Consider the following 19,824-nt stretch of genomic DNA (forward strand, 5'->3'; position numbering starts at 1 on the left):
TTAATATGCCAGTCTCTCAGGTCCAGACGTGGCTCTTACTTACAGCAGAATATCTTCTGGTAAAACGCATTACATATTTTCTTCTTGCAGTAATATATATTTCTGTGTTGTCCTTTGTTAGAAAATCAAACAAAAGCAAAATGAACGTCTATCCGGTCCATCCATAAGTGACCAGCTAGATCTTGGCCTATATCATTAGCAGCGTGATTACATGGTATTAATCACTCTTATATTTATCTGTCATCATGATCAGTGTCGGACTGGGTGCCAAGGGCCCACCAGTATCCAACTCCAGGGTCACACTTTTCAACTGCATGCAAATGTGACATTATCCTCAATCACAAATTTATATAATAATGAACTGGGTAGACTGGTAAATGTGTATAAAATGCAGCCTTTCTCTGTACATGTTGAATAAAGTATATAGTGCCAAGTACGGCTCATATAAGAAGGTGGTGGCCCACCGGAGGATTCCCCTGTTCTCCTGTCAGCCAGTCCAAGCCTGTAACCGTGAGTGATGGGTACATGCTGGCATGGCCCAAATGCTTTACCTCAGGCCTCTCGCAAGAAAATAATTTAGCATACCTGAAATTCCTGGAGAAGACACACTTAAATAAAGCAGGTGGTAATGACTTGTCAGTACATGTCAGCGACACTTCACAGGAGTTTTGATATATATACTGACATGTCACCTGAAAAACAGCGCATGCAGTTTTACTACCAGTTTCCATGTTTTTGTACTGGCTGTATCTACCAAATAAAAAAAAAAATATTAGTTTGTAAAAATGAGGCAAATTTGCAAAGAAATAATCTTGTTTAAAAATTTTCAAATGCAGAAATACTCAGTGTGGGGAATTGATCATGAGGGGAATTTTTGAAGCCTGTTTTGCTCCTGGCATTGTCGTTATTTGCGCCAAAATTACTGTCCAGAGGTTTTTTTTTCCAAATTTTTATGCCACCAACTCTCATTACTATAGTGAGAATTGAATGTTTGTGACTTTTTTGGGGGGAAAGTTGCAATTCAGAAATCTCTGGCTTAGATATATTTGCCAGTTTAAATATACCCACTTTTAAAAGAAGCATGAAATTCCAAAAAGGTTGCACAAAAAACTTGCATGACAACCTGGTGGAAAAGCCTTGATTAGTTCCTCCTATAGTCTGGACTCCTACCTAACAATATGTACTTTCAGATAAAAGTGACTAAGACGATGTTCAAACGTGCGTATTTCTCTGTCCGTGTACGGACTGTAATGTCCGGACTGGTCTCTTGTCTCCTGACCTGAACTTTTATCCTCGGACTCAACAAATGAGGATGTAAGGGCTCACGTCCGATTTTCTCGTAAGAGTATTATTCGTGGTTTTCACCGACAGCACACATACCTATGATATTTTATGGGGCGTTGCGCATTTCCGATGTTTTTTTTCTCAGATCAAGTGGTCCGCGGAAGATATCAGAGGTCAAAATTGTCAATGCAAGTCTGTGGGTTGGTGAAAATTGGACCGCACTCTGATGACATCCAGGTGCCGCCCGATTTTCACGAACTATCAGAAAGGGGAAGGTGAAGAAACCTTTTTTTTTTACTCCTCGTATTAGAAAAACTAATGAAACTTGGATCACACTCCGATCATAGTCTGATCAGAATAATCACTTACCGGTAGTTCTTCTCATATAGAATACTGATATCGAAATGAGCCCTAAGTTTGCTTCGGGAGACCGGCGGTCAGTCTGGACATTCCGGTCCGCATACAAACCATGAAATACACCCATCTGAACCCAGCCTAAATCTAATCTTTTAACTACTGTGGAAACTGGAGAAGTTACTAACCAGTTTGTAGAAATGCTCCAGGAATGAGTAATAACAGGAAACTTGATTTATACATGTCTCTTGTCCTGGGGTGTTTGGATCTTTATGCTAAAGAAAAAGGAAAAAACACTTCTGCTGAGGACGGTTTCTTCATGTATGGCCCTTGTCGTACAGTCACACAAGGGTTGGGTTGTTACACAAGTTGCTGACAATGGTTGTTTTGCAAACTCCGATATAGTGCTTGTTTGTAGCAGATGTGATCTGTTCCTTTTTGCCTCTGAGCCTGCACTGATGTAAGAGGATGTTGGGACACCTAGGCAAGACGTCCGGGGTGTCATATCGGTGCATGTCATGGGTAGAGACTTATAGTTTGTAGGTCACAGACGTGATACGGATCCACTAATTGCATTCAGTGGTAATGAAAACATTGTGAATCACTTGTTCCCCTAATTACTCATGTTCGGGGATCAAGCGGTACAAGCAAGACATATATAGGACATTAATGTGAAGGGAAACCATTTTCTGTTCGTTAGAAGTGGTATCTTGCAGGCTGAAAGTTTCAGGAGTCCACATTGGGTGAATAAGGGTAACATCTCCTAGCCTGGCTGATCTAAACCTGGAGCTATTCAGTTTCGTTTATCATATGAGAATGCTTTTAGAGGGGTTGTCCGGTTAAAACAAGTTATTACCTATCCATAGGATGGGCGATAACTTGTTGATTGGTGGGGGTCTGACCACTGGGACCTGCACCGATTGTCAGTGCAGGGAGCTTTTATCCCCATGAGAATGGAGTATCCGTGTACAACATTAATTCTCTATGTGGCTGCCAAGCGCTGCTCTCGGTTTTTACTAGCAGCCACATAGAGAATGGATGTCGGGTTTGTTGGGCATCCGATTTGCCATGCCATGTGGTAACAAGGATAAAAGTTCCTCAGTCAGGGACAAAAAAAATCGCTGATCTGCCGATATGTGCAGTTCCCAGTGGTGGGACACAAGCTGATCAGCAGTTATCACCTATCCTCCTTAGCCGCTAACTTGTGTTCACTGGACAGCCCCTTTAAGGAGTAATAATACTGTGATTTTTAGGCAGAAACAGTCTTTCAAATCTATTTCTACCCCAGAAACTTCATACAGATAAAGTTATTAATGAGACCGCAGCACCTATTGTATATTACGTGGGGTGTGTTGCCTGGCAACCACTTTGACTGTTTTTGTGACTGACTACCTTTACTTTACACGTAGCCGTATATACAGCTGAGGTGACAGAGAATAGGAAAAATCATTAAGATACAGACAGAAACATAACTAGAATTCAAACATTCCCTTAACAAAATGAGATGGGCCCTCATCTGTAATTGTAGGAAATGAAATCTGACGCATAACTAGCAGTACTTAATGGTGTCATATATCAGGGAGCACACATATTGGTTACCCAGATATCAGAAGGCCACCAACTTGTCATTCCCTCAAACATTCACCATGGTCCTACACCTGAGTGGGCCGCCTCAATGTCTGGGCTCCACGGCAGCTGCTATGTCTGCTATAGTTGTGGTGAAAAGAGAAGCTGTGGGGAGATGTATCAATAAAGCATTTATTTTCTGTTTTAACCAGGCTACTAATCCGCTGTGACCACTGGAGGAAGTACAGGCCAGCCATATGCAACGGCTGTCGCAGGGGCAATACCATATCGCAAGCTAGTCATTCAAATAAATGGCCGCCATGTCATAGCTGGAAGGGCTGGTCTGTTTGGCTGGCCCACTGCCATCTGGATCCACTCAATGGTGTGAGGGGAGAAAGCCGCTAGTAGGCAGCTCTAAAGGCCTTTATTCACATGAGATAAATGTCTCCGGATTGGCAGACCGTCTAATGTCTATGGGGCCTTCCAACTGTCCTCACACAACATAAGGATGGGTGGTTATCCTTCAATTATCCGATTCTTCATCAGAGAATTAAGGCACTGTCAGCCAAGCGCTTCTGTGTATGGGGGAGTCAAGACAGATAACAGTTGGGCTAAAAGATTTTCAGCAAGCAACTAATGGGTATAAAGGACTTCACTGTATATTACGGTGGTCCAAACTTTCCCTAATGTGTAGGTTTATGTTCTGATCTCAACTTTTATCTAATGTGTATGGGGACCTTTTACTATGGATTATAGTGATGGTCTCAACTTTTCTCTGTGTATGAGGACCTTTACGATGGGGAGAAGTTGAGCTCACCACCATAATCCAATGTATATGGGAGTCTTTACTCTGTATTATGGGTGTGATCCCTATGGGAAACTCTCCTCTCTCACCAAACCGCTGCACGACCAGCTCTGCCCTCGCCTATTGTATCCTCACCCATCCCTTGTAGATTGTGAGCCCACGCGGGCAGGGTCCTCTCTCCTCCTGTACCAGTCGTGACTTGTATTGTGTAAGATTATTGTACTTGTTTTTATTATGTATACCCCTCCTCACATGTGGTATAAATGGCGCTATAATAATAATGTGTGACCTACTGTAGTATACGAGTAAGTAAATTTTGGCACAACCTGCTACAATACTACATTCAGTAGTCTCCAATAGAGAATTTACATGACACCAGTCGTCTTCAGGGTGCAAATCAGATGCCTATCATTTATATCTATGAGTAGAGAACAATGTGAGGAGATCTTTTCCTGAATATCTCATCAAGTGTCTGTCATTCTTCTATCCCGGCAGTGAGAAAAGGCGTCTCCAGGTCACAGTGTCGCACCCAGTCCAGTGTAGCCAGCGCGGCAAGTCCTGCTCCATAACTGTGGAAACCAAGATAAACCAAGCACAACCTCACTTCAACAAGAGCCGCTCCGGCTTCACTTTAAGTGTGCCTGCCAATTAAGTGATGTGCGCCTTCACCATATATAGCGATACCAAGTATCTCTGCTCCGTGCCTTAAAATGCCAACCACCCAGGTATACAATGGGGTTGGGGGACTGGTTCCCCCATTTAACTCAATTGCAATTTTAAGCCAGGTTCTTCAGCCTGGAGCTGTATCTTTTTAGAATTATCTATATAATTATGTGCTGACCGGAGAATATTAATAATAAACATGTAGGTTTCTAAAATTCTGGTAATTTTTCTTGATGGTCAGTGTATATGTAATTTCTAAGACTTGCGCTGGTCCATGGTTTCCAAAGCCAAGTGACTTCTATAGACTTGCATTGCTTGTCAATGTATTAAGCCTTCCGTTATTTTCATTGTTTTTTTTTTATAAGGTACTGATGTTTATCAATGCAAAAAGAAATGACGTATAATGCTGTCAGGATGGCATCTCTCTCCAATAAATGTAAATTATTTAAGAATGTATGAATCTGTGATAAATTATTAATATCCTGCAAAAAAAAAAAAATCTAGTATAATAAATTATTGATACCATCATCTTGTGTTTGTAGACAGAATTCTCATATGTTCAGCACATGACGGAGGGGTATTTCCTCCAGGAAAACCGCTTTCCATAGGCCACGTTAAGCATATGAACATCAAAGATCCCACTTGCAGCCCCGTCTATGAGCAACTTTTGACAAACATTGAAGTTAATGTTGGTAACTAAGTTGTATTGCAGAACATAACACAATCACAACTGGATTGCTAGTGTTAAAGGGCATCTGCCCCCAGGTTTTTGCTACCTCATCTCAGAGCAGCATAATGTAGGAAAAGAGACCCTGATTCCAGCGATGTGTCACTTATATTACTGGATGCAGCAGTTGTGATAGAGTTCTTAGACATAGCATGAAGCAGAGCTCAGAATTCTGCCCCAGCCCAACCCTGTCTGTTACCAGTGAGCAGCTTATCAGAGTAGGGGGCGTGGTCAGACCAAGGCTCACACTACCTGTAGTCCAGGTAGTGATAATCTCCTGATGATAAAACCTTAATTGTGTGGAAACAGCACACAGCCTAATAAATGACACATTGCTGAATTCAATGTTTTAACCTCTACTATGTGATCCTCAGATTACACAGCAAAAACCTGCTTCCAGATTCCCTTCAAGTCCCATGACTTTTCCACAATAGACCACAATGTACTTTGCATACAGCTTATTTTTTTAGTATTGCAACTAGTTGTGTGACATTAATTCATGAAAAGAATGTACTAAATTATTGGAAGCTCTGCCAGTCACTTTGGACTTTGCTTTGGTCTACGTGGCCTGTTCCTCTATTACACGTGGGTAGGGATCCTACACTTCACTTGTAGCATCTACTGCAGGGGTAATGTACCATTGGCTGGCTTGAATTGAAACAATGATACAACCCCTTTCAGACTTTTCTTGAAAAGGTGTCAGAAGACTATCCGTAAACTGGGACTGTGAGGATGACCACTTCAATAGCATCTAACACAAATGGTTAATACTAGTGATGCGTGAACGTGCTCGGATAAGGAGTTATCTGAGCATGCTCAGGCGCTAATCGAGTGACTTTGACGTGATCGAATAATATGTTCCGAGTCCTCGTGGCTGCATGTCTCGCAGCTGTTTGACAGTGGGGATTGTCTGTTTGTTAGGAAATCCTATGTGTTGCGAGACATGCAGCCACGGGGACTCAAACATATTATTTGAGCACGCCGAAGACAGTGTTAACACCCGAGCATGCTCAGATAACACCTGATCCCAGCACGTTCACTCATCACTAGTTAATACTCGTAAATACCGAGATATGTATTTAGAATTTTTAGTAAATTATTCAGCTGCCGCTGGTGAGAAATTTCCAGACTATCAGGTTATTTAAGCAGATACCTGGATATTTACCAAGACAGGTGCAGACATGAGAGGAACACGAGGCAAATCTTGTGGAATAGAAGGACATGGTAATTTGTTACAGTGGGAACCTCAGTGACGGGGCTCAGCCACCTTCCCTATCTGACCGTGCAGAGCATTGCAGCTCCCACCTCTGCAGACTATGGATCTTTTGCGGTTTGATACTTTCAGAACAGGGGTGAAATTCCAGATAATACAGTAGTTCCAGGTGCAACTCCTCCATCATCATAGACCAAAAAGGGTGGAGCACTGCAAGATGGTCTATAGCCTAAAAACAACCTGGTATGACATTTGTACAATCCATTCTGTATCTGTCGTTGTCCGATGATATTTCCAGCTGTCACCAACAAACCTTCCCCTTAAATAATAATGTGTGCATGGCTAAAGAAACATATAAGGCTGTCACTCATCTCGATCTGGTAAGCCGGCAAACAGTCCTTGCTCAGCAATTCATGCACTGTAGTCATTCAGGGCCATTTTGTTTTTATACAGATGGTTCTTGCTATCAACCCATGTGTCTTGACTCATCTAATGTCTTCCATTTGTTGCCCTGCCCTTCCCCATTTGCCTCATGTCACAAGGTGGACAAGCATGATAACAAAACAGCAGGACAGTAAGCCTGAAGTCAGTGGAGGTGGAGCTGGGTGTGGAATAGAGCTGGAGTGACAGAGGATTCAGATCTACAATAGCTCTCGAGCCTCATTTGCATATCAATTCAAATGCTGATTTCTCAGTACCAGGAATAGACTGGCTATGGAAAGGTATTCCTGGTCTAGTCTTAAAAAAAAGTTACATGCATATATAAATAAATTGGGGTGTGAAATAATGCTGAGAAGATTCCCTTTAAAAAGTGTTGTTCTACAGTATTTGTTTTTGGCATAGATTGGCAAATATATATATATATATATATATATATATATATATATATATATATATATATATATATATATATATATATATATATATATATATATATATATAGTTAAGCGAGTAGAAGAGTGGGTCATTGAATGTTTCTCAGTTGGCGCACTCTTCTAGCCACCTGACTGCTGCAGCAGTGCTGCTGTCACTTGCCTTCTGCTTGCAGGCTGCTTACAGAGGCAACACAGACGTCGGGAGGAGACAAGTTTGGCTCTATACAGTTTAATAAATTCATAAATAAAATACAATTTTATGGTTAGACAACTTCTTTACTGGCTGCAGCCACCACTGATGGGTGGAGGGGTGGGATTGACCTTCAAAACACACTGTTTAATGATTGAAACCAATGTACTCAAGCTCCCTCTAGTGGTGGCTGCAGTTAGCCAAAATGTTATTTGGAGCTATCTATCTATATCTCTCTCTCTATAAAAGGGTCACTTCCGTCTTTCTGTCGGCAACTTCCGTCACGGATATTCATTCGCTGATTGGTCTTGCCAGCTGCCTGTCATGGCTGCCGCGACCAATCAGTGACTGGCACAGTCCGATTAGTCCCTCCCTTCTCCCCTGCAGTCGGTGCCCGCTCCATACTCCCCGCAGTCACGGCTCACACAGGGTTAATGCCAGCTGTAATGGACCGCGTTATGCCATGGGTAACTCACTCAGTTACCGCCGCTATTTAACCCTGTGTGACCAAGTTTTTACTATTGAGGCTGCCTATGCAGCCTCAATAGTAAAAACATCTAATGTTAAAAATAATAATAAAAAAAAATAAATCATTTTATACTCACCTTCCGCCGCTCCGGTGACCGGTCCATGCAAGCGGCAGGTCCTTGTCGCACACCAACCTTAGCACCGGAACCTGCCATGACGTCATCACAGGGCCTGCGCGAGAAGGACCTGCCATGACTTCAGTCATGTGATCGCGACGTCATCACACCCTCGGATCGGAAGCTGCCGCCTGAACCGAACATAGGCGACAGAACTACAACAGGCCCCTCGGAAGGTGAGTATTTGTTTATTTTTTAACCTGTGACATACGTGGCTGGGCAATATACTAAGTGGCTCTGTGCTGTATACTATGTAACTGGGCAATATACTACGTGGACATGCATATTCTAGAATACCAGATGCGTTAGAATCGGGCCACCATCTAGTGTATATATTATATATATAATACCCTGCTAGCTATTACGAAATGGCAGAAAAGGCAAAAGGATATGCAATAGAAAGCTAGTGAGAAAACGAAGCTTAGCTTTTGTTTAATTATTTTCATTGTGTGTTAATGTGTAGATGGTGAATTCCATAAATCAGACAGACTAGACTTGCGCTCTACAGGGAGAGATGCCTTAGTGAGGATGTACTGTATATAGAAGCATCCAATATACCGATAGCAATATGTATAGTGTAATAGTCTGCTGCATGTCCCGGTAAGTGACGGTTGCACCATCGCTCCAGAAATGATCACACACGACACAGATTGTGAGTCTTTATTTCATCCTCACTGTACAAAAATAAATAAAAACACAAGTTAGACAAGAGGTGGAAGTTGTGACCTCCACACCTATCATTAGTGTCATTCATACACAATCCACAGAACGACTTCATGTAAACCGTGAGATGCTACAAGTGAGATCTTCCCACACGTGTACTCTGCCATGTTCATGCCTAAACTCCCGTACAGGAAACATGCGTACCCTGCGTACACGTGTGGAGTGGGATCGGCCGTCATGCACTCAGTCACACAAACCGTACATATTTATATACTTATATAATACAGGCCGATGTTGGGTAACATGCCAATTCACGCTGCCCACCTAAGCCAGATATACCAACCAGAGGTCACCATGTTACAGACACGTAGAAGCAGTAATTCAGCAGATTGTGACCACAGGAGGTACAGCAATCAAGCAGTGGGGATGAGCTGACCCCCGTAGGTCAGTGATATCATAAATTGGTAGAAATTACATCCATAAAGTGCCATCATTCACTGTATACATGATGGCCATGAGTGGGCCCTAGTATGGTCAAGTTTCAATACCATTACGTATATGTGGCAAATCTATTAGCGTAACTTGGCCAACGAGAGAGGACATTATTTTGAAGGTATGTGTAAATCCCAAGGGACTTATGTTGGCCCACTTAGTTTTGTATGATCATGCTTTATGCTGGTTAATGGGAGACTGTCAGTACAAAATGACGGTTCAAACCAAGCACAGGAACTCGGTGCACTCTTGAAGCGGCCAAGCAGCTCAGTGCACCTTCCATGATGTCCATGAGTCTTTGGCTTCCTCATCCTAAACAGGCTTTTAAGGAACCAGGAGATAGTTGGAAAACACATAGGTGGAAAGGTGCACTGCACTGTACTGTTTGGCCATAGCAAGGGTGCAGCAAGTGCCTGTGCTTTGGTTTGAACAGTCATTTTGTGCTCACACACTCTCTAAGCCAGGGGTAAAGTAGGCAGAAGGCCATCTGTGACTTGGTTGACCACACACCCAGAAAGTGGGCACTACAGAGGGTCCACTCTTTGGGAAACATGCAATTATTTTGCATTTCTAATCAGAAAGTGACCTGCACTACTACCAACTTTAAAGGGTCCCCTGCTGAACATTATGGGTGCCGTTATGGCCTCTTAATGGTTTTTAGCTGGCAGGTTTGGTAGCATGCATTCACATATGGTAAAATCAACCACCAAGCCACATATATGAATCAGCACTACTGACCGACATCTGGCCTGACATTGCTGCCAATAAGGGCTGTATACATGGATCCCACATATCCCAACAAAGCCTACACTTACTCATAAGTGTCAATATGAGCTGGTCACCATTGACCAGTCAATGCATTACTCAGGCAGATACAGTTTGCATGTGTCCCATATGACTACAGTGTAGCTGTACGACCCCAGTGTATGAACCAGGATCAGGAACCTGCATCCTAACACCAAAGAAAAATACATGAAAATACAAGTGAGCACAACTTTTCTCTAACACTGTACTAGTAACATTAACTGGGGAATCAGCCCCGTTTTCTCAAACGAGGGTATAATGGCACATTTCTGAAGTAGAGATCAATTTTTCAACACGATCAAGCCGTGATGCACATTACAAAAGAGCATTATTTTTCACATCATGCGGGATCTAGGCAAGTTTATGGAAAGTTACCACAATTAAAGGGGTTGTACAAGACAAAAAGCACCATCCAAGTATCTGATAGTCAACTGAATGGGGATTCAACTGCAATACCAGACACAGCCTGGGGCCTCGAGTGGCACTGTTTATGGAAATTGTTTAGTACAATTCCTTTAATGGTTAACATCCCTCAGTGCAGATACAAATCTGGTTGACTGTTCCTCTGCATGGTACCAGCTTTATCCTTTTATAACAAGAGAGTCAGTCTTTTAAAGTTTCCCAGTGAATACGAAGGTGGAGCAAACCTTCAACAGATTACTGATAAAGACATTTGTCAAGTATCCAAGTTATTATGGGCTTAGTGATTTCCCACCAACCTGATCCTATGATTTTGGTCCTGGCCTCTGCTTACAAGTAATGAGCTACAAATTTTCGGCTTCACTCAAGTAGTTACATAAGTCAAGATAGGCAAGGTCATACCTGCGCGTAGTAGAGGCAGTGTTTACGCAAGTCAAAGGCTACCTCTTAAAAAGATGGCCCAGGAAAGTTTCTCTGCCACCCAAACCATGCCATTTCACGGTAATAAAATTCTATTTTAACATCTTAAAATTAGGTCAGTTCACATTCCTGGGATATAGAGTGTTTTAGTGAGTCTATTATATTTAGAACCGGTCACTCAAGCCTAGTGACGGCATATCCCACCCAAACTCTTTACACAACATCTAAGGCTATATTGATCTACTATCTATCTCATGCATGCACCAAACAAAAGCAGCCATCTTATGCGCTCAACCGATTAAGAAACCCCCTTTAAAAATGTACAAGGCAATAGTGACATCACAAAATGCCTATTGCATCACCAGTGTCCATGTTTCCCCAGTTGAATATTGGTTCAATCAAAGTTATAGTGGTCAAATACGTAACTAGAGTTAGTTTTACTACTATGTTTAGTTAGTATCAACCAGTGATTTCCAATCTGTGGTTTCTGAGTGGTTACAAAAGTAAAACTTCCAGCATGGAGTTTGGAAACTATAGCTAGGAGACCAACCCGGGAATAAATGCAGGCCAAGAAACCGCATATAATCTGTAAACCAGTCCCACCGCTCCTTACACCAGTCTTTCACATTTATCACATTCATACCTGCATTTATCTCACCTAAACAAGTCAAATTTCTCCTAAGTTTCATAGAAGGTACCGATTTGTGCCAGCCCAGCTCATTGGTTGTTGGTCAAAATTGGGCACCTCCATTTTCCCGATTTCCTATACTGGCTTACCATAGCATATGATGTACCTACAGGAATTGATGTTAGGTTCCTATGCATCTGTCTGTATGTTTGGGGGGTTGGAGTAGAAAAGTTCTAAGCGGTTTTCTACTCTCGTGAGTGCAGACATTTACAGTTCCATATGTGACCTAAATAACTCTAGAGTTCATGCTAATCTGGCCTGCACTGCAAAACAACTGGTCTGGAGTTTTCACGCCAGTAAGATTTGAGGTTCATTAAAAGGTGATATCTGAAGACTTCAGAAATCGAAAAGCAACCTGAAGCAAACCTAGTGGATACGAGGACACAGACACAATGACTATCTGTGACAAGACTTGTTATACTTCTAATCTACCAGCAGTGCTAATCCAGGTTACATGTTGAAGACCTGCAGAGCATTACAATAGAGTAAAACATTGCAATGTGTAGACCTATTCCTGCTTGAGACCTGTCAAGCGATAATACAATACAAGAGACTAACCAGTAGGGGCCACAAAAAATAAATAAAATCAAAACATTTCAACCTTGCACCATCATCCACATGGCAATGCCCTTTTCTGTCTCTCCTTTGAAATATAAAACTAAGCTAATTGGCCTTTTGAATATGACCCCAACACAGTCCGTTTTCCCACTCCACCAGTTCTTGCAGTTGGTTCACCGATCCAGTCCAATGAACAGTCGGTTCTTTTCTTCTTGTCCACCTTCTGCTTTTAGATCAGCAAAGATCTGAGTGAAATACTGAGGGTCTGCATTGATGCGCAGCATCTTCGGACTCATTAGTCCAATAACAGAAAGGCAACGGTCCCAAAAGGCTTCCTTTGAGCTCTCCACAAGGAAAGGCTTGAGTGGGTAGGAGATCTCATTGCCCATGTAGGAATATGACAGATATACACAAGTTAACAAAGATGCCTGAAGTTCTTGCTCACTGTTAAGCTCAGAAGATATGATGTCTCGACAGAGCATGTAAAGGAAGACTACATTGGCCGGAGTGATGAAGCCTTGATCCTGCCACCCTTGGAGGAGAAGAGATCTGTCAACACTTCTTAGCCACAGTACAGGTTCTGTAGGAGAAAGATGCTTGAGTTTGTAACACCTTCGACATAGGAACTCCCCTAAACATCGTAGCAGCTCACTGGTGGATGCCTGCACCACCACCCGTTTTGGAGAAGAGTGTACTTGCTGCTGAACAGTCTTGTTAACAGACGAAACAGAGTCTTTAATAATGGAATCTTTAGAGTCTTGAGTGAAGCTTGATAGATTTGAAGGAGACAAAGACTTCTTTAAATTTTCACTGTTGAGATTAGTAACATTATTCTGGTAACTGCCATTGGTTTGGCCCTTCTTCGGCTGTCTCTTCTTGGACGAAACAGCCACCAGTCTTTTCCATGGCAAGACAGAGATGAAGGAATGTCTCTTCAGAGATTTTCCATTCTTGCTGTTTTGGACGGCAGTATAATGGGCCACACTTGAGGAGCTCCCTTCAAAGAGTCCAGCCTTGCGGTAGCTTGGGGACACAGAGAGGACAGTCCCCATGATTGTTCACACTTGGTGGTTTTGTTCTTATTATAGATGATACAATTGGATATTCAGAAATTTTTGGAAATCATTTCATCGCTGTTCTCGTGAAATTAAGATGCCTGGAAAAGAAGACAAAAACATTTACTTCTGAGTGACCTAAAATATACAGGAGACTTAGAACGTATAGAGTTAGTAACTTATCTACTCCAGCATTTGAGGATGCCCTGTAGGGTTGGATGAAAGATCACATCATAACTAACATATGACACTCCCCATGCTGAGGCTTGAGTTAGGGTCAACAGCCCTTAGGAACACAAATTAACTCCAGCCCAAAGAGTGAGCATAAGTTTATTAATTGAAATCGTACTGTCCTAGTGGCTTAACACAAAAAGCAGAGCTTATATTAGGTCACAAAACAAAAACTAGTATGCATAATGTACAAGATAAAAACCCAATCATCTATCACCAGATGATTCGGAAGCCCTTGGATATCAATGTGAACTGCCACAATGGGTGTATATTTATTTCTCATTGCAGACATTGCACCAAAATATTCCATATTAGTATATTGAAATTGTCCCCATTGTGGCCAATGTGTAATTTTCCAATCTTTTTCACCTGTTAAAAACCAGTTTTATAATAATTATTCTAGTGCTATGTGTTTGGAGTGTGGGAAAAAACCCCAGAAGAAATCAGAATAAATTCACAAATATTAAGACATACAAACGCCAAGTAAAAATTGCCCTTGGTTGAATTTGCAAGGCATGGTGCTAGCCACTGAGCCAGCATGCTGTAAATACTATATAATATAAAAAGTCTACAAACCTAAATATAATCTTTGTAGAGCATTAGTATCTATGCCGAGAGATGTCTGCATTCCTGTGTGTGTGTGCATCAATGACATCTGACTTGCTCCGGTCTTGTAAGTGAAAACAACAATGAGTCATTTGCAAATTACTGTTGTCTGCATTGTCCCATCCACCAGTTTGTAGCCCAACTGCATCTAATCTGGGTGCAGCAGATGACTTTATAGCTGCCAGAAGTTGGATGGACAATGCACATTATCCGTCGTATAAATAATAATTGGCTATTGCCAAGTAGGGAAAACCCTGCTCCTAACAATACACAGCTATGTGAGCACACTGATCTTAATATAGGGAAATTACTACCAAGGCAATTAAAGTAAAAATTTAATTAATAATTAAGTTTATAATTTGCATAAAGTTTCATGCACTGTGAGGTTACATCCAATGGTGGAAAAGTAATCACAACTGTTGGCGACTTAGGGTTAAATATTATACAATGTGGTCAAGAGAAGGGATAACGGTAATAATGGGGGCGATCTCTTTAGACAGGATTTACACATCCATGTTTCGTGGTTAGAGTATGGACTGTGATGCATGGGCCGGACATGGATCTCCTGACCCAAACTGGAAAGCCTTTTAGGCATATATAAGGCTGTCGATTTCAGGTCAGGAGACCCACATCCGGACCATGCATGGACCATGAAACACAGGTGTGATAATCCAGCCTTAGGCCGGGGTCACACTTGCGATTGCAATGCGAGAAACTTGTGTGAGTCTCTCGCATCAATACCCGTCACTGCCGCAGGCACTCGGGACCGGAGCGTGCGGCTCTATATATTTCTATGCAGCTGATCGCTCCGGTCCCGAGTGCCGGCAGGGTATTGATGCGCAACTTTCTTGCATTGCACTCACAGGTGTGACCCCGGCATTACTCTGAGCCTCTCAAAAGGGTGTGGTAGTCATTTGCAAAATAAAATTCAACATCAATGTGTCCAAGAAGCAACTCAAGGTCAGGAACCAAATTATTTTGCGACATGGAAATCCAGTCCGATCCACCCGAGATGATCATATTTGTGAAGACAGATTTTGGACCACAGTGGATTTTCAGAAATGGTTTTATGGAGCCATCAAAACCCTTTGCAATAGTTCTTAAACTAAAAATTGGATAACATTTGAAATTAAAATACAGAGATTGTCCAGAACTAGAAGAGCATGGCTATTCTCAGTGGACAGATTTGGCGGTTTTTGGTCACAACGTGTGGAATACATTCTACTATGGATCACCACCTGGACTTTTTCATGACGTCTATATGTTGTTGACTTGCTATCCTAAATATAACAAAGCACAATCTGAAAAAAAAAAAGGTGGTTTTGACCTGGTTAGCAAAGTTGCCTGTGTTTTTCTCCACTTCCTTGTAAATTCAACCAATATTAGCTTTTCAAACCAGTTTATCTGCTCAGTGTTAGCCGTCATGTGAAGGACAGGAGAATATATTGCTCTCCCTCCCACACAACCTTTTCCATCAATCACAATTTTTGTGTTGCTTATGACAACATGTAGTCTGGTATTCAGGTCACCCCAAACTATTATTGGACTGAGGACCCTTGGGCCCACCAGAGGATATGACTGAGGAACCTCCTCCATCTATACGGGACATGCACAACTAGTTATACACACATTAAATAACCTATTAAACCTTCTAGATATTTGTGAATAAAATAAATTGACTGGATCCAGATAGGGTTGTCTTCTGATGGACCTTTGGGTTTTTTATTGTATTAGAGCCTTAAACCCCCCGAGGAGCCCGTCCAGAACAGTTAACCTATCACACTTGGGGCTCACAGCCTAATCCCCACCATCACATATATACTAGCACAATGTTATTAAAAAAAAAAACACGTTATTGGTTTGGCAGAACAATTTCCACCTCCTGCAGACATGCACTTCTCAGAATCAAATCCATGGACCCCATTGAACAGTTCCAACTAGGTTCATATTATAAGCACGTTCTAGGTAACTAGCTCCACCAGTCTAATTGTTCCAGGAACTCTCCTGCAATAGTGCTGGCGTTTCACAGGTTAATTACCTGGCACAAATCACAATATATAGTAATCATGGATTGCTAAGTATTATGGTATTGTAATTATGATACAGTGAATAAAAATATCCTGAAACTGGAGGGTTAACCAGAAGGGTTGCCCAGAATTCAATAGACAGGGCAGTTTTTTGTCCCCCAGAAACAGCTCCTCACCTCTCCACAGGTTGTGTCTGGTGCGGCAGCTCAGTCCAGTCTACTTTAAAGACGCTAAATTGAATTGACAGGCACAACCAATGAACAGGTATGGCATTATTTCTAGAAGAAATCTTGGGCAATCCCTTTGAAGACAGAGAATAAATAAGAATCGCTGTGTGTTGTGCATAAGCTGGGATGTATTGTCTCCATATTGCATTTTATAAAAGCTGACTGATGGTTGAATGAAGAATGTTAGGTCAGTGGTGCCATACATATCTTTAGCCATACCGAGTAAACAAAAACATTCATCCTGGCCTTAAATGTTCAGTGCGGAAGGGTTTTTTTTTTTTTTTAAAGGAAATAACTGTGTAAAAGCCGACTGACCATAGTATGGGTAGCCAGAGTCTGGTAGAGCCTGGCATTCTGGGCTCCTCTTCATCTTCCTAGGCCCTGCAAAGTCATGACATACATTACGGGCCTAGTAAGTGCGTGAGGCGCTAAGGATGGCAGCCGCAGGACTGAAGACTGCCTAGTCTGGCTGCCACTGATGACCAGACTGGATAGCAGCACTTTTTTTTTGCTCTATGCTACTACTGCTATTGAGTAAAAATGTTACACTCAGCCAACTTCCTTCCAGACATGACATGTTTCACCCAACGAATGGTCATTTTGGTTTAAATTTTACATCTTGATTAACTTTAGACTAAGGCTATGTTCACACTGCGTTTGGTCCACATGTCAGTGGCTCCTTCAGGGCTTCTTTCTAAAGCCCTAGAACAAAAGGTGGAACCCATTCACTTTAAGAAGGTGAACAGAGTCACTATGTGCTCTGTTTAGCTTCGGTAGTGTGCACCTTTTGAGGCGGGCACAAAAGCATGATTGACACTGCCTTAGTGCCAGGCTCCAAAATCTGACACTGCCAAAGTGACTATTTGCCTCATTAAAGTGAACGTCCGTTGCGGTTTATATCAGAATCTCATTTTTCAGGGCTTCAGTCAGATGCACTGATACGTGGCCCAAATGCAATGTGAACATAGCCTCATGTGTAGCCATGTATCCCAGATAGTCCTTATGAGGTAAACAAGGCCTATCTGGTGGTACATCCATCAGAGAATCCAAACAATGGGAATCAAGGGAGCCACCATTACATTGCTCAGTACTGAAGGTTTCAAAGATGCCAATGAGATGCACTCAATATACGGTAGATAGTATATGTAGAGTTCACGCACAGACCTGCCAAGTGAGGGGCACCAGCTGCCACGAGAGGTCCCTGCCAGGAGCACATCTCAAAATGACGAATATTATGGTGTGGGGGATGGAAAGTTGCAGATTGCAGTAAAAAGGAGAAGATGTTGTGGTTTGCTGAGCACATACAGATGAGGAGGAGATGTCAGGACAAATATATTGATGATCTGTAAGTGAGGAGGGGGCAGGAGGTGCCATGGCATGTAATAGGATGTGGATTATGTAGATGGTCACGGTCATTGATAGGGGACGCAATTAATGGATGCCTCAATCTGTAAACAGCTATAACAAACCAATTTCCAAGCAATCATATGACACAAAGAGGTTAATATAAAGGAAGCCATACATAAGACACGAGGAGATAATCAGAGCATCTACAGAGGAAAATTGTTTTGCTCCATGCAATATTTAGGAATTTCCCAATCGAGCCAACGAGACCATTAAATCATGGAAAAATCAGGATAGAAAGTGGGTCTTCATCCTCTCTATCTCTGCTCATTCACGATTATGTATATAAATGTACAGAAACCCGCCCGTCTGTGGATCTTAATCCTCGTACACTTGTTCTGGGACCCATCGATTGTCCTATAAACACGTGAAGGCTTTATCCCTCCCTACATGGAGCTCTTACCTTACTGACGGCCATTGTTCAGCACACGTAACGCCATAGCAAGCAGCAAGAACAGAATAACCTCATTATTATGGGATCTCCATTGTTCCTCCCTCCTATTTGCAGCGGTTCTATGGCAGGTTACAGTTAATTACATAGAGAGGGGGGATGGGGACTCCTGTAAAAAGCCCCCAGGGAATCACAACAGCTTTCTGGGGAAACACAATGAAATACAAACACCTACCTCTGACACCCCTGGGTGTACCCAAGGTGCTGCAGGTGTGCGGGATCCACCAGATTACCCGTATTCAGATCTTCTGTCCTATGGATGGGATCCTGGAGAATAGTGGGTTCTGTTCCACAGATTCTGTTGGCCAGTAATCTTCTGCTTCTTGCTGACCCTTTAAAACCTGAATCTGTGGATTCCTGCCGCTTGTTCTGTGCCCCAGCTGAGACCTCAGGCTCTATCCAGTGCCCCAGATCTCCAGCAGTTGGGAGCAGCCGGTTCCGCCTTGATTACTGGCTCTTTCATGTGTGAACGATTCCTTGTAGATTTGCACGGTGCATGCCCTGCCGCAGAGGCCCAGTGCCCATGTTATTGCATGGTGGTGAATGGCACTGACAGTAATGTTTTCCGGCTGGGCTCTTCTCAGCAGTTCTGAATGCAGCCAGCATCTGTGAGTGACTGACAGATTCAGCACAGGCTTCTGCTCCTCCCAGGAAACAGCTGCACTTCCCAGCACAGCCCATGGCAAGCTCACTCATTCATCCCTCTCCAAATCGTGCACATAGGGGAATGTGGGAAAGTGGAACCTAGTTTTTAGGGCAAACTACAAGGATGAAATTAGCAGCACTAATGACAATGTGCAATTTAGTCATATACTTAATGATGTTAAAGGCAATCGCCCACTAGTGATGAGCGAACAGCATTGTTGCTATGGTGGTCTCTGAGTATTTTGTAGTGCTCGGACATTTAGTTTTCGTCACCTCAGCTGCATGACTTACGGCTGCTGGACAGCCTGAATACATGTGGGAATTCCCTATCAAACAGGCATTCCTCACATGTATTGAAGCTGTCTAGCAGCCGTAAGTCATGCAGCTGAGGCAACGCAAGAACTAATACTCAGGAGACCACCTGAGCAACAATGCTATTCGCTCATCACTATCGCCTACACGTTGGACAAATGTCGTCCGTGCTCGCTGTTATCGACAGGTTTGGCCAGATGATGGATGGCCGAGGAAGATGTCGATTGTGCATGTCCGATTTCAGACAGCCGATCGCATTGTATAACGCACCGGCTAACTTGTCAAGTCGGTGGCTTCTTCACACAAACCAAAGGAGTGCTTGGCCAAGATGGCCGTCATCCAATCGTCTGACAGCCATCTGTGTATGGCCGCCTTAGTACAATATGAAAAGTAAGTCATGGACACAAGGTAAAACGTTCTTATTTAGCATGCGGCAATAATAAACCACCATAGCGGCTGACTCAGACCAGTGATTACTCTCATGTCTTGATTTTCATCAT

At 42.6% G+C, this 19,824-nt stretch overlaps 2 protein-coding genes across 3 annotated transcripts in view; one reads left to right on the forward strand and one right to left on the reverse strand.

Moving 5' to 3' along the window:
• The window catches only part of MYO1D (myosin ID), a 108,992-nt gene extending 103,866 nt beyond the window's left edge, over positions 1-5,126 (forward strand). Inside the window, exon 22 of the mRNA XM_077252661.1 lies at positions 4,505-5,126. Within this exon, the coding sequence (XP_077108776.1) occupies positions 4,505-4,661 (157 nt within the window). The 3' untranslated portion in view covers positions 4,662-5,126. The remainder of the gene's footprint in view (positions 1-4,504) is intronic.
• A 3,841-nt stretch (positions 5,127-8,967) lies between these two features.
• Positions 8,968-19,086, reverse strand: CDK5R1 (cyclin dependent kinase 5 regulatory subunit 1). Of its 2 annotated transcripts, none has more exons than XM_077252662.1 (2): positions 18,543-19,086; positions 8,968-13,522 (listed from the first exon to the last, which is right to left on the reverse strand). In XM_077252662.1, the coding sequence occupies exon 2, from the start codon at positions 13,416-13,418 to the stop codon at positions 12,540-12,542; it is 879 nt and encodes a 292-aa protein (XP_077108777.1). In that variant the 5' UTR covers positions 13,419-13,522; positions 18,543-19,086; the 3' UTR covers positions 8,968-12,539. The 2 variants fall into 2 exon arrangements, with proteins under 2 accessions (XP_077108777.1, XP_077108778.1); XM_077252663.1 differs by lacking the exon at positions 18,543-19,086 and adding an exon at positions 18,320-18,444.
• Between the last annotated feature and the right edge of the window lie 738 nt (positions 19,087-19,824).

The sequence above is a fragment of the Ranitomeya variabilis genome, chromosome 4 (assembly GCF_051348905.1).
Source record: "Ranitomeya variabilis isolate aRanVar5 chromosome 4, aRanVar5.hap1, whole genome shotgun sequence".
Lineage (NCBI taxonomy): Eukaryota > Metazoa > Chordata > Amphibia > Anura > Dendrobatidae > Ranitomeya > Ranitomeya variabilis.